This window comes from Perognathus longimembris, chromosome 6, assembly GCF_023159225.1.
Source record: "Perognathus longimembris pacificus isolate PPM17 chromosome 6, ASM2315922v1, whole genome shotgun sequence".
Taxonomy (NCBI): domain Eukaryota; kingdom Metazoa; phylum Chordata; class Mammalia; order Rodentia; family Heteromyidae; genus Perognathus; species Perognathus longimembris.
The window spans coordinates 51,684,068-51,705,278 of NC_063166.1; the positions used below are offsets into that span (position 1 = coordinate 51,684,068).

Below are 21,211 nucleotides of genomic sequence, written 5' to 3' on the forward strand. Positions count from 1 at the left end.
ATGTACATTCTGAAAGCAAACATCCTAAATTTAGAAATCCTTGGCTTCAATGTCACCGTGTCTACATCTGTCCCCTTCGACTATCTGTGCTCATGCACATTTGCACTAGCATGTGATTAGCCAGTCCTTAAAGGGAATTGGAGAAGAATCCACAGACACCCTGTCCTGTCCAGTTCCATCATTTAGCAAACAGCACAGGTTTAATTCCATGATGTGTTCCTAGGCCAGCCACTGTACCTTGACTCCCATGAATACTTAGTCCTTGTGGTGGTTCCAGAACATCATCAGGATGTGGGACACAGAGACCATGGAAGGGCCCCAGGTTGAAGCATTCATGGAGCAATGTCATGTTCACTCTTGAGCACACGCTCATGAACCCAACAGCTACGCCTTCCACCTGGAACATCCAAAACACTCTGTTATTCTATCAAATCTCAATTGATTCTCCTTACAAAACTTTCATGAACACACATCACATACTGGGGCACTTCCAATTGTTTAAGGGATGGCGAATTATCTTCCCTAAGCAGCTCTTATGTCTGGCATAACGTATACCACAAATAACACACTCGAAGAAGTTACCAACAAGTTACCACTGTGGACAATCCCAGTAATGGATCAGCAACTTAAGGGAGGTGACAGAGAGCTCCTGAGGGGAAACTGTTGGAACTTAACACCTGTGCCCTTTCTTCCCTAATCCCACTGCCTATCCCCTATCTTCTGCCATCTGGTGTTCTTTTTATCCCACCATAAACCCAGGTCTCCTGTACACTTTCTCTCCTCTCCCTCCCCCCCCCACCCCCAATAGTGTTGTTTTATTGGTTCCTAATTCAGGCAGAATAGTCATAGTACTGTCTCTTGATCAGGGAGAAACTCAATTTCTCTCAAATTCCTTTGTTTATTGATTGGTAGTCTGAAGGGAGGAGAGTTGAAAAGAGGTTTGATGGCAAGTAGCTGAGTGAAATAAAGTTGAGTGAGGCCAAGCTGGTTCACCGGGTGGATATGAACTCCAAATGAGTCACTCCTCAGCATACTAACAAACACCAAATTAAAGTTCTTGGAAAAGTACTCACAAATTTTAGTCTTTGATGAGGATTATATAGGTTAAATGTTTAAAAAATTGAAGAACTGATCTAGACCTATTACTGACACCAAAATATTATAAGGTAACAAAAAATTTAGTTTTGCAGTATGCCACTTTAGTAATTCTGTACTTCACTTTTTTCTGCAAGGAAAGTATTTAAAATTTACAGAGATGGTATAATTTTTAAATTCTACACAACTAATTTCTGTTGATTATAAGTGGGTCTTAAGCAAATTCTAGTTGATGGATTATTGTGTTCAATCTAATAATAATTTTTTTAAACCCCGCATTTACTAAGTACTGTCCCTCAACTATTCAGATATCTTTTTTCCTTTTTTTGTGTGCCAGTACTGAGACTTGAACCCATGGTTAGGATATTATCCCTTAGTTTTTTCATTCAAGGATGGTGCTCTACTATTTGAGTCATAGCTCCATTTCTGGCTTTTTGCTGGTTAACAGAAGATAAGAACTCAGATAACTTCCTGTGTGGGCTGGCTTCGTACTGCAATCATCAGATCATAGCCTCCTGAGCCTCTACTCAGGATTATAAGAGTGAGACACTAGTGCCTGGAACAGACATCTTTTTTTTTTTTTCATCAGTGGTGTGACTTGAACTCAGGGTCTGGGCACTGTCCCTGAGCTTTTTCGCTCAAGGCTAGTGCTCTGCCACTTTGAGCCAAGCACAACTTCCAGTTTTCTAGTGGGAATAAGTCTCCTGGACTTTCCTGCCCAGGCTGTCTTCACTCTGCAGTCCTTGGATTTCAGTTTCCCGAGTAGTAAGAATTACAGACATGTGCCACTGGCATCTAGCTCAGACACCACTTCTTGAAATGCCATTCCATTCAGAAAGAACAACTCAACAATTACAGGACTTCTATTTCAAACAATGCATCATCCTTACATAAATGCCCAGAGAAAATGGTCAATGCCTTAGCATCCTAAAGCAGACAATCAATCTGTAATATGCTTAATCTTTTAGATAACACAGGGGAAAAAATAAGTATTCAACTTGGTTCTCCAATATGTATTCCAGTTAAAAGCACATTTATTTGGAAAATAAGTGTGAAATGCACTTTTACTTCTCCCAAAAATGACATTCAAGAGAAATTCATTTTTCCATGCATATTCCTTTCCTTATAGGACCTCCCAAATGATACTTGCAGTAGAAAGGATGGATTTACACAGCTGTTTTATAAAGCCATTGACACTTAAATAAAAATCCAAAATAAACATTTTAATTTTTTTCCCAAATAACAAGTGATTGTTTGTCTTGTTTGCACTCGTGAACAAAGACTGTGTATCTGCAGTTGTCTGGCTTCTCTGTAATTTTAGGCCCAAGACTCAGCAGACGCTGATTAACCAATCCATCTACCATATGTGCAGAAAGAGACGGCCAGCCTCACTCCCGGCAGGGAAAATTGGCATCCATCTTGGTTCACATGGAGATGTCCTTCTAATCTACAGCCATGCTGGCGCAATGAAACTTCCATGGCCTGAAATACCTTTTGCTGGCTTCACGGCGAGCTGCGTGTGCATGATAAGAATGTATTATTTATAAGACCGCTGTTAGTAATGAGCTATTACACTAATGGCTCATTGTGTTTGGAATTTGATTTCAAATGGCATGAATCACACATTCTGATGAAAATGAGAAAAACATGTTTTGCCATTAGGAACAAAGATTTAGCGGTCTCCAATTCTACAACCTGTTATATTCCCATCACTCATCCGAGGTTCTAACAACTGACAAAAGTTCACAATTAGAGATGACCGCAGAGTAAGGATGTAAGGGGGAAGTGTCTGCTCCTTGTTTGGGATTTTCTTCCAAATATCTGATCTGAGAAGCACTGTTCTTGAAATGAACTGGCAGGAGTAACTAAGAGCATCTTGGTTCGTGTGTGTGTGTTTTCTGGGGGAAAAAAATGGGTTTATGGGCTTTCTTTCTTGAACAATGGAAAGGCACTGAGTGCTGGCTGCTGTCTATTTTCAGGTGGCAGAGGTCCTTTCTACAATCAGAGTGTCTTCAACTATCTTGAACTGGAAGACAACACCAAAGCTTTTATATTGATCCTGTTTATCAAGTGAGGATGCATGACGATGCCCACAGAAGACTTAAAACATTTAAAAACTACATGTGTACTAGCCTTAGATTCACAAACAAGTCCACTTATAAATTCATGTGCATTCACATGTCTACTTCCATTCTCAGTGCCCTGTGCTCACCCATTCTCCCCCTGTGGGTGACACTACTCCACAATGAGGGTTTTGTCTTCTTTGTGACCACTGCTGGCTGTGATCCTTTCCTCCTGATGCCAAGCACATGGCTGACCTGGCAGGCTCACCCTCGCCTGCAGGTCAGTGGTGCTTATTTGGATCCACTGCTGCCTGGGCCCTGGGTGATGCCAAAGCAGACTTTCTGCCCATCTGTCTCTAGGAGCTGCCTTTGGCCTCCAATTGCCCTCCGTTGAAATCTCAGCTTGGAATAAACACCAGATGTCAAGGTAAGCTTGGGCTACAGTTATGACAAGGAACTTACAGCAAAGTCATGGCTCAAAACTCCTCAAAAGTAGCCAGTAAGACAAAGGAAGTTCTTGCAGCTAAAAAGTCTTTAGTCAATGGCTTTCCATGTGGCTCAGGCATAGATCGAGATATTCATTCTACATGCATGGTCTGCAACTTCCAGGGGCTGATTTGGGAAGAGACAGACTTGATGCACCTTGTTTCATTATCTCTTGTCAATTTCTAAAAGTATGTTGTGCTAGTAAATGTTAAATCCACATTCAGTGGGGCAAAAGCCCATATTTGTGGCCAATTTCTGACATATAAATACTCTCATGGCAAATTTCAAGCTTCCAAGTAATATCACTAAATATGGACCGAGGAAGAGATGTACAGTAGCATGTCATTAAATATTATGGCTTTTCTATTGAGATAACTGTCCAAAAAAGTCTCTAGAACACAGATAATAGTAAAATAATTGGAAGGGATGAGCTTTAAGCATTTAATAACTTAGCTTTAATAGAATCTATTATGCTCTAAGTTTATATAGGTTTTTAATAATGCTATGTTTAATAAGCATGCAAAGTCTCTGAGATTTTTAACACCTAGCTCTCTAAAGCAAGAACAAGCAGACTCTAATACACCTGTACTCCAGGACGCCTTGTGTAAAACAGGAAGGCAATGGGAGAGAGAGTTGGACCCGCATTCGTCTTGAACTCAGAAAGACTTCAGACATGAAAAGTGGCTTGATTCAGACTAGAGATGCCCCTCTGCCCATTCACAGGTCCTGCTTCTGTCCTTTCCCTTTAAGATTGAGACCTGGGGTCTCCTCTCTGGCCCCTGACACCCAAGACAGCAAGGACACTGTAGGAGTCAGGCTAGACACCCACTGTCTCTTCAAATACACCACCCCAGAGAATCAGGACTGTGCTACTCATCTTACGGCTGTGATGTTCAACTCACTGAATGGGCAAAAGGTATAGCAAGAAGGAGAAAGAGCAAGAGAGAAGAGATCACAAGGTTGCAGAGAAATGTCTATCTGAATCTTTTATCCACATTTCATTCAGATTATTTCTCTTCATTTTTGTACCATGTATTTTCTAATCTAAGCACGGGGAATGCTAAAGGCCTCCTAGGTGATTCTTATAGATGCCAAGTAAAACTACTCCTGTTATCCACATAAGAGAACTTTTGATTTCAAGTCTCAATAAGAGTGATAATTTAAGTAGGTCTTAAGAGTTTTCACAAATGAGAAATGAGTATATGAAGAATGAGGAACACCTTTAAAAAAATCCTAAATAAAACTGCTAATTCTCTTCCTTTTAATGCTTTTTTCAATCAACTGACACAAAGCCCTTCTTTTTAAAATGAAAGCCAAATACCTGGTTGAAAACAAAAACTGTGGTCATTGAACCCCAGGCTTCTATGAATGAGTGGATAGTCAAGCCTCTTATTCATGTTTGTTAATTATTATGTGCAAAAGTAAAACACAAGAAGGTTCATTCAAAATAAGATTCTCTTATTCTTAGGCAAATTTTAGTCCAAGCTTATATAAGAAGATTTTTGGAAAGACCTTTCTGAAGAATGGTCCCTATATTTCTCACTGATGTGAGGAAAACATCTGAGCTCACAAATTAACTGTTTTCCTTTCTCCTGATTGGTCCCAAAGGCTATCAATTAAAGCACACAAGTCAGTGATGACTTCTCCAGTAACAAGAAGGCTGTACTCCTTCAAAGTTCTCTAGTGTGGTCCCTGGGCCAGCAACATCACCCTGGAACTTGTGATAAATGCAACTTCTCAGGATTTCTCCTGCTAGAGCTACCAGATCAAAAATGCTAGGTTGGGCCCAATCATCTGTGAGAATCTTAAACAAGCTCAAGGTAGAGTACCACTGCATCTGTGGCAGTCTTAAGCAAACTCAAGGTAAAGTACCCTGCTTTCAGACACTTAATATGTAAAAAATATTTCATTTGCTACAGACATACCCATTCTAATAATGCACCTTAATGACGTTAGGCCTCCAAAGTCTTCACTGTTTTCAGTCAATTTCTCCCTACTTCTAGCAGCCCTCATAAATATCCAGCATCTTTAACTCCCAAGAACACCGAAGCTTACAAGGTAGAACACTATCCTGCTGTTTTACAGAAAAGTCTATTTTCAGCAAAACCAACTGTACCTGCCTAGAGATACCTCAGTATACTTATTAAGCTTAGCTATGTGAATTAGGTCTTAGTTATTGAATCTTGCCAGTATTAATACACAGAAGAGGCCTCTTGGTAGCCAGAGCTGTGTGAGGGAGGAACACCCATGAGCAAGTGCTTCCAGGTTGGGTGGAGAATGATCAGAGGTCATGAGGACTGTGGAGCTAGTCACCTCAGCCACCCAGGGTCTTTGGTTGACTTTCTCACACTAAGGCTAGCTAGCTTGTCAGCTCTTTTCTGTCTCTTCATAAAATATGGACCTATGGGTTATCAAACCAAAGGGTGTGAGTTTAACTTTTGGTACCCAAAGGCCCAGCCTTCTGACTTTCAAAAGAAAAGTTAGATAGTCCAGCTGTTATATACACCTTCCTAATTTTCACATTAGCTACTAATTCAGTAATATTTAATCACATGTCACCAGGATCAAATCATAAAAAAATTGGAGAAATGCAAATTGAGAGGCATTCTACAGAACAAGTGGCCTATATTATTTTTTAAAATACCTTTGTCATGAAAAACCACAGACCAAAGAGTTGTTCTGATTAAAAGAGGCTAAAGAGACAGGACACGCAAACACCATTATTGACCTGGACTTACTTTGCTGTAAATGACATTATTGGAATTGCCATTAAAATCTGAACATCCAGGCACCAGTGACTCACGCCTATCATACTAGCTACTTAGGAGGCTAAGATCTGAGGACAGCAGTTTGAAGCCAGTCCAGGCATGGAACATCTATTATAAGATTCTTATCTCCAACTAACCACAAAAAGTTGGAAATGAAGCTGTTGCTCAAGTGGTAGAGTACTAGACTTGAGCAAAAAATGCTCAGGGACAGTACCCAGGTCCTTAGTTCAAGCCCCAGGACCAGCATACACATATAAAAAAAAGATCTGAACAAAGTTCTACAGATGAGGTAGTACCACTGTAGGGATCATACTTGCTTGACTTTGATCATGGTACTGTAGTTACAAGTTATGAAAGAAATCAGTCCTGTTTTTAGAAAATACAAAGGGAGACACTATTCTGCAACTTTCTAATAGTTCTGAAAAATATATATGTAAATAAAGGCAGAAAGTAAGCGGATGATAAAGCAAGTGAGAGAAAATGTTACCATTTAGGGAAGCTAGGTACTTATAAATTTTCTGTAGGTGTGAAACTATACTAAAACACTAAGTTTTTAAAAAATCAACCACAGGTCCAAACAGCAAATCCTCTTTTGCAACCCAGAACTCATTGAGTACATGCAAGAAGGACTAGGATTCCTACAATAGTTTGAAGTGATGGAGGTTATCACTACTCAACGCAGGATGGCTCCAAAAATAAAGATATAAAACCTAAAAAAAACGACAACCAATACATAAGTCGAACAAAATCCATCCTCTGGTTTCTCTCCTCTCACTAAGTATCTCCCTCTGGGGAGCTGTTACCAACCTCACACACAACAGCATGATTCTCTTCATCTTGGGCCTCTATTAGTTCAGCCAGGAAGTACTCGCCATAAGTTTCCTTCAGAACACTGTCAAAGCGCATAAATATTGGCATGAGGTCATCATGGTCTTCCACCCTGTTTTTGACAGAAAAGCTTTAGTTTGGTGTTGGTTCCATCATTTTTTCCCCATGTACCAGCCCCGGGTCTAAGTGACAGAGATATAGCAACACTCTCATGAAATGAACTGACATTCTCACAGGAGAAAGGGACAATGAAATGGAAATGCAGTCAATCATTTCCAACATTTCAAGTTATGACATAAACACTGGGATGAAGTGACGCAGTCAGGGAAGACCTGTGACTAGAGACATGTGAGCTGTGACCTGAATGAAGAAAAGAGGAAGCTCTTCTGAAACCTAGGCAGAGGTGGGCCATTCAGGCAGAGAGAACACAATTGACATGTTGGTAGTGGTGTGGTGGAATGTTGAGCGACATTTGCAATCCATAAACCAATGTTGGGGACAGCATTTCCCATGTGTTTCTAGGGTCACACTTCTAAGATTTTGTTCAGAATCCCCTTAACATTAAAAAAGAAGCCTCAATGCCTTTAGTATGTCAGAGTAATTAACCTTGTCCCGGAGACATCTCTATATTCTTGTGAAAGGAAAAATGTTGGTGGAGGGACCAAGGCACTGCTCACCAACCTGAAAAAATCTATCTCATTGTTATCCATCTAATTATTAATCTCTTGTCAATATTCTTGGGAAGGAGAGACACTGGGGGTCCCTATTGAGACAACCAGAATCGTTATTTTTACTGTCACCTAGGCTCAGGCCATTAGTGATATTCCCAGGAGTGAAGCTCAAATAGGGAGCCAGAGACAAACATCAACTATACTTTCAGAGAATAGCTGCACTTTACACACTGTCCTTGACCAACTTGTCAATGTAGTTTTGTATGTATATCACTCTGAGCATTGGCAACAGTCATCTGTGGCTGGGTATGGGGAGGTTCCACCATAAATGTCTCAAAGGTTTGTGGTACCATGGTTATGATTTGAGTGAGGGAGCCCTTCTACCTAGGCCTGGATCCTACCTTTGCTATAGACAGTGACTCTCCTAACCTATCACTGTTTCCTCATTGGTCAAGGAAATAGTAATGATAAAGGTAAGAATATGTCTTAGTGTGATTTGTACTGTCATAATTATTACGCAGGTAGAAAAGGCCACTAGAGCAATCAAAGGGATCCACAATCAGCAGGTGGACTGAGAATTCTTACTAGGAAGTATCAATCACTGTGCTGGCTTCCCATTGGCCAGGTACCTGTAATGCCATCCCACCTGCCATCACTAATCTGTGTTTCTCATCTTGCTCCCTTACTTAAAAATGTCTACATGCTCTCTTCTGTTTCTTTTTTTTTTTTTTTGCCAGTCCTGGGCCTTGAACTCAGGGCCTGAGCACTGTCCCTGGCTTCTTTTTGCTCAAGGCTAGCACTCTGCCACTTGAGCCACAGTGCCACTTCTGGCATTTTTGTATATATGTGGTGCTGATGAATCAAACCCAGGGCTTCAAGTATTGGAGGCAAGCACTCTTGCCACTAGGCCATATTCCCAGCCCTCTCTTCTGTTTCTGTGAGGAGCACAAACTCATTTGTGCCGACCATTACACAAACTGATCTACTTACTGACCCTAGAAAGGGACATCGCCTTCTCCCTATCTTGCCACTATCCATCAGTACTGTGGCTCCTTTGCCTATTCCACATGCTAGCATCCTTCAAGCCTCCCCCTCCCCCTCCCCTCAGTGACTCATCACCCAGTCTCTCTCCCAAGAACTCAGTGCTAGCATCATCACTGAATGCACATTATCTAGTGCTAATTTCCCCAAGATAAGGTGTGCCATCTTCCCAATCACAGAAGATGATGATGAAGGGGTGTGTGTGTGTGTGTGTGTGTGTGTGTGTGTGTGTGTGTGTGTCTGTGTATGTTTTCTGACGGGACATAGGCAGAGCTCTAGGCCATAGCTCTAGGCAGCAACAGCCATAGGATGGGGCCATACATAAAACCTTGCCAAGGACCCAAAAACACTGTCCTTATAAAAAGGATGTGATTGCTAAGACCCAAGAGGTACATCTGGAAAGTTGGTATCCACAGTCAGACACTGGGGGCTCCATGGCTTTTTAGCCTTGTGGCTCTACCACTGAGAAACCAGCAGTTAACTTTCCACAGTAAACCTTGGTTTTCCCATCTGCAAAGGGGGGTGGGGGAGCAAGGACAGCTGGGAGGATGCGATGTTGTGCTCTAAATGATGATTCGTTTAAACCCACTCTGCACACAGTAAGCCCTCAGCAATTATCTACTCTCCACAGGAGACCTCGGAATCTCAGCTGTAAGAGCATAGAAGACTATACTCCCTCCCAGGAACAGTTAACTGACTTCACATGGCTTTTCTCCGTAAAACAAATTCCTGATGTTGAAAAACAATTCTAGAAGAAAATAGCCAACAAGCCCACTTTTTAGCCTTCTGCTGAAAATCAAAAGCTGCATCAATGATTAACAGACATAATTATTTTACACAATGGGACAATAATTCAATATCATAATTATTTTAAATGGATCAAGATAGCAATCACACAAAATACTTCCAATTAACTTTACTTATATGACTTTCACACACATAAAAAAATACCATTCTCTGGATATCAAAATTGGGAACTCTTGAAGACCCAAGGCCTTAAGCTCAAGCATAAGCTTTCTACAGCCATTAATACACTTGTGCATAGTCAGATATCAGTATCAGTTCTTCTGGGGGGGAAAAAAAAAAACAAGAAGAAAATATCCAAATAACGGTGTTCTGAAGTCTCTCCCTTAAGACCTTTTCCAAAATGGATGGAACGGGACTTGTTCTGTTAAATGCATTCCTTGGGGCAATTGATAATTTATGATCTTGCATCAGCCCAAGTGCTAATGATAAAGTATGACATCAGCCTCAAAGTCTCAAATGGCATATGACAAGGTCCAGCCTCACAGAAACAAAACACCCAACTACAGAAAACCATCCATGCAATAAAACGTTTAAACATGAGCTCTCAGAGGCAGTGAGCATGGCCTGGGAGTGGCACACGAGGACAGCCACGCTCATTGTGAATTTGGCACTGCAGGACCAGGCACATATCTGCTACTTACAGCATTACAATGACAATGATTACTGTAACTCATCAGCACAAAGCAGGAAGGAAATAACCCAATCCTCTTGAGAGAAAAGCAATAGTGTCTCAGGTCTTCCATTCAGATGACCATGTGCTTCAGATGTAATCCATGATGGACTATTTTATTTGTTTAGAGAAAAGAAAAGGTCTGTACTCTAAAGACTTCTTATTCTCCCAGGCATCTAACTGTCCAGCAGACCCTGAAAACTGTGCTAGATACAAATGGAGTTGAAACCAAACCTCAAAATTAACAGCTCTTAGGGATACCTCACTTTGGAGAATGAGTGTCAACTAAACTCAGGACATGGCAGAATGAAAGGGGACCTGGTTGGTGGTTCTCCTTGGCTTGTAGAAGGGGGTGAGAGGAGATACAAACAGAAGAGGAAATCATCATGTTCATGATGTCAGTTCACATTTTTCAGGTGCATCTGTGAAACCCACAGAGTTTTCTCTAGCAGCCTGGAAAGGTCTCTTGGTGACAGATCCTCAAATTGCCTTATCACCTCTGCATCCCAACTACTCTGTTGTGTAATTATCCCCCTCAAGTAAAACGTGAAGGCTGGCTTCTCTAGGGTGGGAGAGATGCACATGATGTCCTGGCCAGAAAAACCACCACAGAAATGGGAAGTTTATCCTGAAGGCCTGTAAAGACACTGACAGGCCACCTTCAAATCAGAATACTGCAGGGTGTCCTCTTTCCTGTCTGATAGCATTTCCCTTAACTAGAGAGGATTTGTATTCCATTAACCAGCCTTAAAAATGTAGTGCTGAAGAAGTGATTCTGTTGTCACTTTAAATATCAGAAGTAGATGACATGTGTGCATACATACACTTAAGAAACCAAGAATGAAGGAAAAATGGATAGCAAATCCAGGGTAGTGTTTAAAACAACAACAACAACAAACATTGTGTTCTGGTCAAGTCAGCCCCTTACCATGAGCACTCACTCAACATGGGGGTAAGAGAACTTACAGTGGGCACCAATAGATTTGTCTTTTTATTCAGATGCAGAAAACAAAGCACCTGTTTCTTTCCAAGATCTCTAGTGACCCCTAGTGGTTTTCCTTAAGAAATCAAATTCATCATTTCTATACTACAGACTCTTATTTTAGAACTTTAAGTGGGTTTTTAAATGCTACTTCATTTCCATTCCTTGGGAAACACCATGATTTTAAAGGTGGAAAGTTGTTTGTTTGTTTGTTTGTCTGTGTACTGGTTCTGGTGCTTGAACACAGGGCCTGGCAACTGTTCCTGAGCTTTTGCACTCAAAGCTAGTGCTCTACCACTTGAGCCACATTGCTCCAATTCTGTCTTTTTTAGAGGTTAATTGGAGGTAACAGTTTTATGTACTTTCCTGCAGGGCTGGTTTCAAACTGTGATCCTCAGAATTCAGCCTCCTGAATACCTAGCATTACAGGTATGAGCTATAAGTGCCTGGCCAGTGAAGATTTTAAACCCAAACTTTCCATAGGCTTTAAATGACTTCAAAGTATGTGCCAGGCCAGACTCTCCTCTACCACTACCACCAGGACCTGACCCAGGTGTCCATCTTGGCTCCACTTAGATCATCCAGTTAGATCATCCACCAAACTCACCAGTAGAGTAAGAAGGTCATTGATGAAATTCTACCATTGTTCAACAACTCCTTTCTTTTGAAATCTTTTAGGGTATTCATAACTAAGATATTAAAAAAACTCATTTCTGCAAAACTGCTCAGCAATTAAATATAAGTGGATTTTTAAAAAAGCATGAGCTTGGGCTAGGAATGTGGCTTAGCGGTAGAGTGCTTGCCTAGAATGCACGAAGTCCTGGGTTCAATTCCTCAGCACCACATAAACAGACAAAGCTGGAAGTAGTGCTGTGGCTCAAGTGGTAGAGTGCTAGCCTTGAGCAAAAAGAAACCAGGGACAGTGCTCAGACCCTGAGTCCAAGCCCTGGGACTGACAAAAAAAAAAAAGCATGAGCCTATCAGATGTTTTGTAAAAGTAATTGCCTTAATAAGTGAAAGTATTTTAAAGCACTGGTCTTATGGGTTTTTTTTGGGGGGGGGGTGTTGTTGTTGTTGTTGGCCTATCCTGGGGCTTGAACTCAGGGCCTGGGCATTGTCCTGAGCTGCTTTTTTTCCCCCCTCAAGGTTAGCACTCTACTACCTGAGCCACAGTGCCATTCTGTCTTTTTCTGTTTATGTGGTACTGAGGAATTGAACCCAGAGCTTCAGGCATACTAGGCAAGCACTCTACCACTAAGCCACATTCCCAGGCCCCATTCTTAGGTTTTATGTTAACTAATTTTTCATTTTCTTAAATTTATTTTAAGATTTTTTTCACTGGCATATAATTATGCATATTTAGGGGGGTAAAATGTGATTTGATATATGTACACAATGTGTAATGATCAAATCAGAGTAATTAGCATTTCCATTTCCTTAAACATTTATCATTTCTTTTGTGTTGGGAGTCTCTGAATGCCTTGCTTTTTGTAAAGAACTAATTTTTCTTTCATCTTTAAAAAGCAATAAGCTTGAGCCAAGATTAATCACTGCTATCAGGAGGGAGAAAAATAGCAGCATTCCATGAAGGAAAATTTAGTTATTCTACAAGACTGCCTGACAGTGTATAATCCTTTCTTTGGCTGAGTCTCCCTCCAACCCCATGAGAACTTGAAAAAGAGATTGCCCCCTGAAAAACCACACCAATCTCAATCTATGAACTTTTCAAATCCACCACTGATGATTAAGCCAAATGTACATTTTTTAAGGTGTACACAGAATCAGCTATGTTTTGTTTCAGATATAATGAAAAACACAGAAGAGTAACTTCATTAATTACTGTCTAAGTAGAGGGGCAGATTACAGCGTAATTTTCCACATGGGTAAATCAAAGAAATGGGACAGGGGATTACGATGTTAATTCATTGGTTCTGAATATGTTGCTAGTTAAATGGCTGAAGGATAATTACATCCCCCAGCCCTCCACTGGTTTAATATCTTAAGAATTGTGTTCCTCACCATTAATTATCAGAGCAAGTAACTATTGATAAAACATGTCAAAAAATAATTGTGGAGGAAAGGAGAATGATGAGGCTGCCTAAGTGGAGCAGGGCTATGCCTATAGGATGTTCTCTTATGTCTTCGAGTTCCCAGTGCTATGAAGGAAGAGAAGGAGCAACATAAATGAAATTTTAAGATATGTGAACTTTGATGTCCACAAGTATGAAAACTAAGATAAATATTTTGGAGAAAGGTCATTTAAAAAATTGTTCACATTTCTCCACCTCCTACAAGCAAAGGCACTGTCAAAATGTCACAATTCAGTTGGATGCTGGTGGCTCACACCTATAATCCTAGCTACTTCTGAGGCTGATATCTGAGGATCCTGGTTCAAAGTGAGCCAAGGCAGAAAAAGAATCTATGAGATTAATTTCCAATTAACCAGAAATATCTGGAAGTAGAGGTGTGGCTCAAGTGGTAGAACATCAGCCATGAGTGAAAAAGAGTAGAGTTTAAGACCCTGGGTTCAAGCCCCAGTACCAGCACAAACACACACACACACACACACACACACACACACACACCCATGCACACCCATGCACCTGTCAAAACTTCTACCTGAATTTATTACTATGTACTGCTCTTTTTTTTTTTTTATAAATATCCCTTCCTCATTCCAAAGTACCAACTTCCATCTCTCTACATTAGAACTACTCTGGGATTTGCTCCTTTCATATTTTCTGACATTTAGAGGAGCAGATATTTAGCCAAAAGAAACACAGACTCTATGGTTTTCCTCATGGGGAATAAGTACACATCTAGGATAATCCTAGCAGAAGATCACAATAGCTCAATAGCTATATACATATGAACACATAAGATGATGCTAAGCAAAATGAACTCCAAGTTATGGAAACAGTGGTATCATTGTTGTTGTTATTTTCAACATACCATGTGAAATTATACCTTTTTATTTGTCTCTCTTTCCCATGGTATACCCCTAATATCACTGTAACTGATTTTGGTACCCTGGATATTGTGTATACATGTATTGAAATTAGGGAAGGGAAGAGGAATATCGAAATGGAGAGAAAGGGTAAAAGACAAATCAATGCAACAGCAGTACTAACAAGACTCTACGCTGTAAACCAACTGTATAACTCATGGGGCAGGGGGACCTGGGAGGAGAACGAGGGAGAAGTAACAAGTTGGATAAGAAATGTATGCACTGCCTTATGTATGAAACTGTAACCCCTCTGTACATCACTTTGACAATAGAGAAATAATTTTTTAAAAGAAAATAGTATGAACAAGATCTCAGGTGGAGGAATCTGGTCTTTGTTCACTAGAAGGCCATAACCCATACCACTAAGCTTTCATGAGAGAGACAGAGAGAGAATAAAAGAAAGAAAGGAGGAGGGGAGAAGCAAGCAAGAGAAGGAAGGAAAACCTATCAGACCACTGGTGACCACATGCTTCCTAGGAGTCAGACTCTGGGTTGAGTTCACTTTAATCCTTTTTTCTCTGGTAACCAACATCCTGAAGGACAATCTAGATACATGAGCAAATTAACCAAGGTCACTTTACTAAAAAGTTGAAAGAAATAGCTGGTGTGTAATTGTAGCATGTGGGAGGCTAGGGCAAGAGGATCCAAAGTTTGAAGCCAATGTGGGCCACTGAGCAAAACAAGAAATAAGAAGGCATCAAAAACTGCTTCTGTACGTGTCACATTCAGGATTAGATTGATAAACAAGCTTTTCTATTTCAATATTGTCTTGCTAAGTAGTTATGTTGACCGTACTTAAATCTTAATGCTTCTCAAGAAAACAGTAACTACCAAAATCCAAATTATGTACACTGCCTAGATGTTGGGAAAATACCTTCAAAAAGGGGTCTCCTTTAACTGTAACTAACTCCTCTCCCCAACACACACTAAGTACTGTCTATGTTGCAGACAACTCCAAAGTACTTTAAGTTCAAGTATTCTGTCCATTTAAAATGGATCTTGTACAATGGCACTCAAACTCACACATACTCTATTTAAAATGACAAAACTGATTTGGTCTAACAGATTAGAAACAATTTCAATAGCTGAAAAATCTCCAAAGGTTGAGGTTGTAGTTTAATAGTAGAACTTCATGCATGAATCCTTGGGCTTGACTATTTTCATAGACACCTAGTCCCTATCTAATGATACAGCTCTGATGAGAGTATTTAGAAATAGAACTCTACTGGTTAGAATATATATTGACAAGACATTTTTGAAGATTTAATACTATCTATTTTGTAAATGTTAGTATTTATTTGAACATCTGGATATCATGCAGAAATTCCACTTCTAAGCACCTACAGGAAAAAAATAGCATGAAAACTACTATATATATATATATATATACATATGTATGTATATATATATATACGGCCATTTACCACAGTGAAAGCTCATAAGCTCATGTTTATCTTACATAATGCAAAATGCATTCAGCCCATCTTTGAGAGTCCTCATAGACTTTCAGCAGTTCCAGCATTGTTCAAAAGTTGAACTGTAAAGTTTCCTCTGAGATCCAAGGAAAACTTTTAGCTGTGACCATCAAATAGAATGTAAATGAAAACTAGAGGCTTCCAATATACAATCTCACAGAATATATATACATTTCCATCCCAAAAGGATAAACGGAAGGTATAGAAAGGAATTGGACCAAAGCAAAACACAAACATATCAGGGAAACATTAAATCCTTAGGGCTTATGTCTGGCATCCAGTGCACGTGGTATGTGATGTGATCACTGATCGGGGTGGGTACTGCCAGAGCCTTGCTGATTAGAAGCTTATTTTGCCTCTTGGGCTGGACCTGCTCACTGCCTATGGCTTTCCTCAGAAGATATTCTATGTTCCTGGTATAACTAACTTCTTGGGGTCATCACTGTGGCTTCAACTTCACCCACACAAATTAACACTCTGACCTTAGTAGCTACCTGTAGGGGATCCTGATTGTGTCACACATTGCCTGGCTTCTTAATGGGCCTTCCTCTGAAATGTGAGCAGAAGCCTCCACGACTCCATTAACACTATCATGCCTGCCCTAATTTCTTAACAGAACATATGAAAACACTATGCACATTCATATTAATGTGTATGCGTGTATGTCTATATACTGCATATATGTACATCTATAAGCATAGTTATCTTTCCATAACCATATAAGATTAGGTCCAGAACCCTCTCAAAAAAAGTCTGAGGATGTCAACTCCTAAATACCATAGTGTTTCATATAACTGCACATATTCTTCTGTATACTTTAAATCAACTCAAGATTAATTTAATACAATACAAATGCTATGTAAATCTGTACATGCCAAGTACAGATATAACTTTTCTTGTTGCTGCTTATTTTGCACTGCATAACCCAGGCTGACCTGGAACCCAGAATCCTCCTGCATCAGCTCCTGAGCACTGGGATTATAGGTATGCACTATCATGACTATCTCAGATACATGTTTTTCCCAACAGATATAAAAGTATTCAAGTTAATAAGTTTTGGTAGTCTGAGGTTTGCAAAGAACAGTGTAGGACTGAGGACTGTTTTCAGAACCCTCTAGCAGAAAATGCATAGCTTTGCAGCCACCAAGAACTAAACAAGGATCATGAGCCAGCTAGTCGGCAAGTTTTGTCACCAAGGGAGGCATTAAAAAGTTCTAAATGGAGTAGCACGTATGAATATCATAAAAATTTAAACCAAATGTTTTATGATCCCTTAAGTAAAAATGGTAATTTAAAGACTCTAGTCAAGTACAGAGGCTCATGCCTATAACCCTAGCCAATTGGAAAGTAGAAGAATCACATTCTGAGACCAGTACAGACTAAAAGTTAGCAAGACTGCATCTCAACCTGGGCATGATGGTTCACGCCTATAATCTCAGCACAAATAGGAGAATGGTAACACGAAGCAAGCCTGGATTAAAAGTGTGAGACCCTATCTGAAAAATAACTAAAGCAGAAAGAACTGGCTGAGACTCGAGTAGGGTAGAGTTCCTGAATTCAAACCCCACTATTGCCACTCAAAAAATAAAAATAAACCGGAAAACAGCATTGATAAAAGTAACTGCTCTTATGATAATGTGTTCTTTTGGATATTGAAGCTGCCTTGTAGAAGTTTAGAAGCTGTGGTTGTGGGTTGTCATTTAAATCGATAAGTTTTGAGAAAGCATTTTAATGTTATGTATTTGATTGATTTTAAAGGGTTGCATTGTAGCATGAAGAACACATTTAAATAAAACAAAGTTCTAAAAAAAAAAAAAGTAACTGCTCTTAAAGCTTAGGTTTAAGAGCATTGAGGCATGATCCAACTGTACCTGGCTCTGCGAATGTGCAGCTGGGGGTAGTGTTTTTCCCTGTGACATATATACACTGCAAAGTCTTCACTGTATGCCAGACATGGAACACTGCCCACTTGTTCAAAAACAGTTATGAGAGTTGATCCTAAATCAAAGAAAGAAGAGCATGAGCTCATTTTATCAAGGAATAGCTTTAGGAAACTTCAGAATCAAATGTAATTTCCATTCAGAATCATGGGACTTTGTTTCTTTTCTTTTTATTTTGAGCCAGTCCTGAAGCTTAAACTCAGGCCCTGGTACTGTCCCTGAGCTTTTTTGCTCAAGGCTAGTGGTCCACCACTTGAGCCACAGCTCCACTTGTGGCTTTTTGGTGGTGAACTCTAAGTGAAAGTCTAGTGGACTTTTCTGCCTGGGCTGGCTTAGAATTGAGATCCTCAGATCTCATCCTCCTGGGTAGCTAAGATTACAAGCATGAGCCACTGGTACCCAGTTCAGAATCATGTTTGAATGGCCATAATCAGGTATGCATATGACACACTGAGTGCTGGAGACTAAACTTCTTTCCCATTGCCAAGAGCGGCACTGTGAGCCAGAGTCCCCCATGTCAGTTATGGGGAGAGGAGGTGGCAAGGGGCCTTACCTAGACTCATGAAGGACGGCACTATTAGGAATATGAAGTACAGTTCTGGCACGGTCTTAAACACTGTCCTGGCAAGGAAAGAGTGGGTGTTAATAACAGAGCAATCCCATTAGTTTGCACCTTATGGGGACAAATGCCACCACTGGAACAACTAAGTGTCCAGAAACCCACAGGTGCTCCTTTGTTCTCTGTCTGTGGATGCAGATCATCTCCAGGGCAGTTTTTCTTTGATTGCAGAGGGCTTCTTTGCTATCTGTGCCAGGGAGGTCCAGGGAATAAAGGGCACCAGGTCTACACAGCACACCAGATTTCTGCTCACATTAACCTTTGACCTGGCATCTGGATAGTTTGGTGTGACATTACAAAGTGACTTGAAAGCTGAGCACCACCCCCCCACCAAAAAAAAAAAAAAAAAAGTCTGTGCGGCTGTCAGGACCGTGTCACTAGTACTCAGTGGCCACGGGATCATCTTTCCCTGAGCTCTATTATTCAGGATGCTTCTGCAGCCTGCCCTGATAACACACTGCTAAGGAAGACATGGAAAAAAATCTATCTGGGGGAAACACAACATCTATGTGTATGTAACACTCCTCTCTTTCCCTGCCTCCCAAATTCATTTCTTTGAGTGACTCTTCTACCTGTTAGCCACAATAAAAGCAGTGAAAGATACAGACTATATGGAAAAGTAGATTGAAAGGGTTTTAGCTAATTTTCTTTTAGCAATATTGTGGCTGTGAAAATGTTAAAGACAATCATGAACAGCAAGCAAAATAAATGTCCCCCAAAGAATTGAATGGCATCTCAAAACTGTGAAAACTGGAGGCATGGCTCAAGTGGTAGAGCACTAGCTGTGATTGGAATAGCCCAGGAAAAGCATTGAGTCCTTGAATTCAAGCCTTAGTACAGGCACAAACAAAACAAAACAAAATGCCTGTGCACACCACCTCTTCTATGCCCCCCATGTGCAAGGTTCTGTACTCACTTGATGATCTCTTTGCAGCAGCCAACGGAGTATTCATCCACAGCCACAAACAGGTGCATGAACAGTGTGTTCAGAGGCTGCAGGAGAAAAGGAAGACTAAAAATTAAACACTGAGTCAGCAAACAGCCTGGGGCACAGCTGGTGTGGGGGAGGGGATCAGGGCATCCAGACCCAGGGCTGCAGACATTTGGAGATGACACTTAGATCTAAGGGATGAGACATGCAGGTGTCATTTGAGTCCTCAACACCAATTTCTTTTGCTGCCTTCTGTCCTCAGAGCTGGGAATTATTGAAGAAAACAAGGATCATAGTGAAGTGAGAGCCAGTGAACTTGTGCTCTTCCTTCCTGCCCTCACAGTTGCACTGTGGGCAAGGAAGAGCCTGCAGGGGAGTGAAATCGATTATGAACTCCATCATCTTGTCTCCAAGGGTGTCTATGCTAACTGAAAGACAATCGCCCTCCCTCCGGGGCTTCTGAGTCAGCAGCTGCTGCTCTATTCACAGGGCATGAGGGAGGGTAAGATTCTCTTATGAAATTGAAGGATGGTAGGCAGATGTCACATTAGGGATCCAAAGGCTTGTTTTGTTGAACATTCCCAGAGTCAGAATCAAATATTACTCCTGGGATCCAGAAAACCTGGAAGCTCAAGGCTTAAAGTTTGCATCTAATAGCCTTTCAGATTAAATCCATACTTTTAAGAGTTTTTCATCCTGTAACTTTTTAGGACTGTTTAACTGGCCCAAACAGTAAATGTTTTATCCATCCTGTACCAGAATACTGTGTCCATAAGCAAATGTTCAAATCCAAACTACAGTGCATGCAAAGTAGCTGACTGGAGAGGGCAGTGCTTGTACATCTATCAGAACAATAGCGACCTGAGTTCCTGCTTTTCTGAGTACATTCAAACTTCAGTCTCAGCATGGGATTTGTTCCACAACTCTGCAGTTCCATCCATAAATGCTCAATGGAAGTCTCTTGTACAAAATATCAGAGTAACATGGGACATAGTGGTACACACCTATAATCACAGCTATTCAAAAGATAGAGGTACGAGGATCATGGCCCAAGGTTGGCGGGGCGGGGGGGAGGGGAGAAAGGGGTGTGGAGTAAGATCTATCTGGGAAAATAAACCAAAAACAGTACGGCTGGAGGCATGGCTTAAGTGACAGAGTGTTTTGCCCAGATATTAAGTCCTCAATTTAATCCCCAGTACCTCCAAGGGAAAAATAAGCATAGTATTTGCATATAACCTATGCAATCTTCTCATACATTTTAAATTATATCTAGATTGCGTACAATAACTAATATGATGTAAGTGCTATGCAAATGGTTGTTATGCCATATTACTTAAGGGAGAAAGTCTGCACATGTTCGGTACAGGTACAATTTGTTTTGAACATTTTCTATGAGAAACAGGTGGAATCTTCAGGTGAGGAAACTATACTTTTCTGTATGGCCTTGGGTTACCAACCCCACATCATGTGCCTGTATCCACTCCTGGTAGATGGTGACTTAGAAGCAGTCATGAGTTTGATTCATAGTTTGAAAGTTCTCAGAAGACATGTTTCTTTGGGTCTGGCTCACTTCACTTAGTATAATTTTTTCCAAGTCCTTTCATTTCCTTAAAAATGGGGCAATGTCATTCTTTCTGGCATAAAATTCCATTGTGTATACGTACCACATTTTCCTGATCCATTCGTCTACCATGGGGCATCTAGGTTGATTCCATATTTTGGCAATGACAAATTGTGCTGTGATGAACATTGTTGTGCTGGTGGCTTTAGTGTGTTCTTGTTTGTAATCTTTTGGGTAGATGCCCAAAACTGGGGCTACTGGGGAGTA

At 40.6% G+C, this 21,211-nt stretch overlaps 1 protein-coding gene across 2 annotated transcripts in view; it reads right to left on the reverse strand.

Annotated features, from left to right (window-relative positions):
- Nucleotides 1-21,211, reverse strand: part of Cfap61 (cilia and flagella associated protein 61) — a 242,956-nt gene that overhangs the window by 201,332 nt on the left and 20,413 nt on the right. For both annotated transcript variants that reach the window (XM_048348715.1, XM_048348716.1), the window contains exons 4-8: nt 19,369-19,445; nt 18,387-18,454; nt 17,765-17,891; nt 7,220-7,352; nt 238-397 (exon numbers count right to left, since the gene is read on the reverse strand). In XM_048348715.1, the coding sequence (XP_048204672.1) occupies nt 238-397; nt 7,220-7,352; nt 17,765-17,891; nt 18,387-18,454; nt 19,369-19,445 (565 nt within the window). The remainder of the gene's footprint in view (nt 1-237; nt 398-7,219; nt 7,353-17,764; nt 17,892-18,386; nt 18,455-19,368; nt 19,446-21,211) is intronic.